Source organism: Penaeus vannamei, chromosome 20 (genome assembly GCF_042767895.1).
Source record: "Penaeus vannamei isolate JL-2024 chromosome 20, ASM4276789v1, whole genome shotgun sequence".
Classification (NCBI taxonomy): Eukaryota; Metazoa; Arthropoda; class Malacostraca; order Decapoda; family Penaeidae; genus Penaeus; species Penaeus vannamei.
In genome coordinates this window covers 41923525-41928524 of record NC_091568.1, presented here as the reverse complement: position 1 = coordinate 41928524, position 5000 = coordinate 41923525, and the positions used below count along the sequence as shown (strand labels likewise).

At 41.8% G+C, this 5000-nt stretch overlaps 1 protein-coding gene across 1 annotated transcript in view; it reads right to left on the bottom strand.

Annotated features, from left to right (window-relative positions):
* Positions 1-5000, bottom strand: part of LOC113811567 (acetylcholine receptor subunit alpha-like) — a 363814-nt gene that overhangs the window by 47267 nt on the left and 311547 nt on the right. Inside the window, exon 5 of the mRNA XM_070134629.1 lies at positions 1862-1977. Within this exon, the coding sequence (XP_069990730.1) occupies positions 1862-1977 (116 nt within the window). The remainder of the gene's footprint in view (positions 1-1861; positions 1978-5000) is intronic.

The window sequence follows — 5000 nt, the reverse complement described above, 5'->3', positions numbered from 1 at the left end:
TAGATACAATGATAACTATAATGATAATGAAAATAATGAGGGCAATGATAATGATAATAACTATGATAACAACAATGATGAAGATGATGCCAATGATAACAATGATAATAATAATAATAATAATAATGATAATGTCAATAGCAATAGTAGCAATAGTAATATCAGTGATAATACTAATACTAATAATGATAACAATAACAATAACAATAATGATAATAATAGCAGTAGTAGTAGTAGTAGAAGAAGCAGTAATAGTAGTAGTAATAATGATAATAATAATAATGATAAAGAAAATAATACTAAGAATAATAACAATAACAAAACGATATTGCAATGAAACGTACATATAAGACAAAAAAAAAACACACACACAAAAAACGAAAAGATTAATAATAATAATAATAATGATAATAAACAGAACAGGGAGAGACAGAGAAAGAGATAACAGGCTCGTGGAACTGGAAAATGTACCTGTATATTTATATCTATTGATGGAAACCCGGACAAAGGCGGAACAAAGGCTTAAAAGGAAGAAAAAGAGAGAGGAAGGAAGGAAACAAGGAAGAGAGAGAAAAGGAAAGAAGAGGAGGTAGGATATAAGGAAGATAGAGGAGAAGGAGTATGGAAGGAAGAAAGAAGGAAGACAAAGAGAAAGGAAGGAAGGGAATAAGGAAGAAGGAAAATAATGAGAAATGAAGAAAAGAAAGAAGAAAAATGGAAGGAGAGAGTAATGGGGGAAAATGGAAGAGAAGGAGACGTTATAATGTCTATACATTACATCTATCCATCTATCAATAAGAAAGAAGAAAAGGCAAAGAAAGGGGGTAAAAGGAAGATGAAGAGAAGAAAAAGCAAAGAAAGGGAGTAAAAGGGAGCGGGAGAGAAGAAAAAGCAAAGAAAGGGGGTAAAGGGGAGAGGTAGAGAAATTTAACAAGAAAAAAGAGTCAGAATAAATGACAGAAGAAAAAAAGATTGGTGGATGGAGGAATGGAAGAGAGAAGGGAAAGAAGAGAGAAAGGAGAAATAGGAGAGGGAAAAGGATGGAAATGAGAAGGAAAAAGAAAAACGAAGAAAAACAGAGAAAAGGTAGGTAGATAAATAGTAAGTTAACAAGATAGACAGACAGATATATAGTTATAGATAAATAGTTAGAAATAGAAAAAAAGAAATAACAGATACTAAATCTCAAAATTAAATCCTGCAAATCAAAATTAAAAGAAAAACAGGAAGATAAAGGAAAGAAGAAAAGATAAGAAAAAAAGAAAGACATTAAATGTAAACCCTTAAAATGAAAGAAAAAAGGAAAATAAAGAAACTAAGGAAATGAGAGAAAATGAAGATAAAGAACGAAGAGAGAAGAAAGAGAAGGCAGAGGTAAAATGAAACGGGAAATGACAAAAAAAAAAAAAAATCAAAATAAAGAAAATCTGAGAGAGAAAATCTGTCTCAAAAAAGAAGTGAAAAAAGTAAAATTAAATTTCTCTTAACACTCACCTCACCGCAGAACAGGCAAGAAAAAATGATAATTCAGAATAAGGAAAAAATGGGAAGGCAGAAGCAAAGAGAACAGATGGAGAGAAATAGAGAGAGAGAGAGGGAGAGAGAGAGAGAGAGAGAGAGAAAGAGAGAGAGAGAGAGAGAGAGAGAGGGAGAGAGAGAGAGAGAGAGAGAGAGAGAGAGAGAGAGAGAGAGAGAGAGACATAGAGAGAGAAAGAAAGAAAAAAAAAAATAAGACACACGAAAAAAAAACAGTAAAACAATCACACACCTAAACCATAGGAACCAGACAAAGAAATCAAAATAAACCCGAAAAAAAGAGATTCTAAAAAGGGTTCAGAAGAGTCCGAGGAGGAGCACTCACCTCACCGCAGGAACCTCCAGGATGTCCCACTCCACCGACATGTAGAACTCGGAGAGGTCCACGCCCAGAGTCACCACGTTAGTCCCCTGAATCTCGTCCACGTGCCGGAGGTCCACCTGGAGGGGGGGAGGGAAGGGAGGGAGGGAGGGAAGGGGAGGGTGGAAGGGGGGAAGGGAAGGGAGGGAAGGGGGAGGGAAGAGGAGGGAAGGGGGTGGGGTGGAAGGGAGGGAAAGGGAAGGGAGGGAGGGGAGGGTAGAAGAAGGAAGGGAGGGAAGGGAAGGAAGGGGGGAGTGCAGGGAGGGAGGGAGGGAGAGGTGGAAGGGGAAAGGGAAGGGAGGGAAGGGTGGAAGGGTGGAGGGAGGAGAGAGTTGGAGAAGGTGGAGGAGAGAAGATGGAGGAAGAGCAGGAGGGTGGAGGCGAGGAGAGAGTGGAAAGATGGAAGAGGGTGGAGGAGAGAGAGAGGGGATAAGAGGAGATAGGGAAGGAGGGACAGGAGTGAAAGGAAGTGGAAGAAAGGAAATATAGGGATAGGGAGGGGGAACATGGAAGGGGGAGGAAGAGAGCAAGGAGGAAGGAGAGAGGGACGAGGAAAATGGAAGAAGGAAAAGGTAGGTTGGGGATCAGAGAGACAAAAGAGAGAGAAGAAGGAGGGGGTGGGAGAGGTGGGAAGATACAAGGGATAAGAAAAGGATGAGAGGATAAGGAAAAAGATGGGAGAGGGGGAAGAGGGAGAGAAGAAAAACATTGTTACAAAAACTCACGGCTATATACAGTATATATATTTTTTCTGTTGGGAAAACACAATTATTGTTCTCTTAATGGGTTCAGTCTGAGTGATTACCTGTGAGAAAGAGCAAAAGTGCAGAATGCAAAACACATTTTCTTTCTGCATGCTGAAAATTTAAGAAGCAAGAGAGAGAGAGAGAGAGAGAGAGAGAGAGAGAGAGAGAGAGAGAGAGAGAGAGAGAGAGAGAGAGAGAGAGAGACGAGAGAGACAGAGAGAGAGACAGAGAGAGAGAGAGAGAGAGAGAGAGAGAGAGAGAGAGAGAGAGAGAGAGAGAGAGAGAGAGAGAGAGAGAGAGAGAGAGAGAGAGAGAGCAGACAGGAGAAACAGAAGAGCAGGTCCACAGACACAATAGATACAACAACAACCCAGCCATCGTGTACAGCCTCAAAAAAGAGATAAGCCTACACGGAAAGCCCAACTGAACCAGCGACCGTTGCCTCCCAGCCTGCCTGAAATGGACTTCCCGGCCCACCGCCATACAGCATACCGGCATGTACACGGATGCACATATGTACAAACAAGCGTTCACATAGAAATGGAACGTTTTAATCAAATCACTTTCCCCGTCGAGCTGAGGGAGAGGGAGAGGAACACCCGAGCCATGCTTCATCCTCACTATTTATAAATACTGGGATTTATATGCATGGAACCAGCGCCCTGGGCCCTGATTTTTTTTTTCTCTCATTTCCTCTCTCTCTCTCGATCTCTTTTCTCCCTCTTTATGTCTCTCCTTCTTCTGTCTCACTTCCCTCGTCATCGTAATTTCCTTTTCTGTTTCATTTTCCCTTTATCACTATCTTTTCATTTTTTGTTCTTAAACCACCAGCTTCTCCAACAGTATAACTACTATTTGCCCCTCCACCACCTCCTCTTTCTCTTCCACCACTTTCTCCTTTTCCTCTTTCTCTTCCGCCACTTTCTCCTTCTCTTTCTCTTCCACCACTTTCTCTTTTTTCTCTTCCACCACTTTCTCCTTTTTCTCTTCCACCACTTTCTCCTTCTCTTCCAATGAAATCGTTTCTTCCTCTCCTCTTTATTCTTGATTTCCATCTATTTGCTCTCTCCCTCCCTCTCCACTTCCCATCTCGTTCTCTCTCTTTCTCTCCTCTCTCCACATCCCCTTTTCTCGTTCTTTGCCTCTATCTCCGCCTCCCTTCCCCCCCTTCAGTCACAATCGCATTAAACTGCGACGCACCTCCACGTAATCCTTTCCTGGGCGTCACAACAGGAGCAGCATTCTCGAGCCAACTGTGCTGGATGATGTTGATGAGAGAGTCTACGCGACCGACACAGTTTGTGCACATTGGTGATACTTTTAGTATTATTGTTTTTGTTTTCGTTTTTACTTTACTTTTTTTGTTCTTGTGTATTATTTATCTGTGTGTGTGTGTGTGTTGTATGTGTGAACGAGTGTGTGTGTATATGTGTGCACGTGTGTGTACGTGTATGTGTACGTATGTGTGTACGTGTGTGTATGTGTGTGAGTGTGTGCGTTTTAAAGAAGACAGGATGGCATTATTATAAAAAAGTCAGGCGGTGCATGTGCTTTATGATATTTATCTCTGAGTTAAAGAAAAAACATAAACAAAAATGGAAGGAACAAGACAAAACAAAGAAGCAATGACTTCAAAATCGGGAGCAGATTATGAAAGCAGAGCCTCGGAAACAAAAAACAAAATAAAAAAAATGATAAAACTAAAACTAAAGAAGGAGACAAGAAGGAAAAAAGGACAATGGGTCCTTTGCGACCGTTTCATGGTAAGGTCTGAAAGTCTGTGTCGGGGGAATAGTGTGTACTACAGGTAAGGGAAAAGGGAGAGAGAGGAGGGAGAAGGGGAGGGAGGAGAAGAAGAGAAGGGGAAGGGGAGGGGGGACAGGGGAAGGGGAGGGAGGACAGGGGATGGGGAGGAAAGAGGAGGTCAAGGAGGACATAGGAAAAAGGAAAATAGGAAAAAACATGATGGAGAAGGAAAACAGAAGAGGAAGAGAGATAGAATGAAGGTGGGAGAGGGGGAAGGAGGAGAGAGGTGAAGAAGAGAGAATGAAGAACAAGGAAAGAGGAGAAGGAGAAAGAAGAGAAGGTGGCAAAAGGCTAAGAATGTGGAAATAGGAGGAGAGAGAGAAAGAAGGAGGAGGAGAGAGAGGAGAGAGGGATCGAAGAAAAGAAGGGAGGGAGAAGAAACACGAAAAGAGAGAGAGGAGGAGAAAGAAGGAGGGGGGACAGGAAAAAATAGAGAGGGAGGAAGTGGCAGGAGGAGGAGAGAGAGAGAATCAAGAAGGGAGGAGAATTAGGCAAAGAAATGTAAAGGAAGTGGGTGAGAAAGGAAAGAAGAGAAAGGAGTAGAAAGAGAG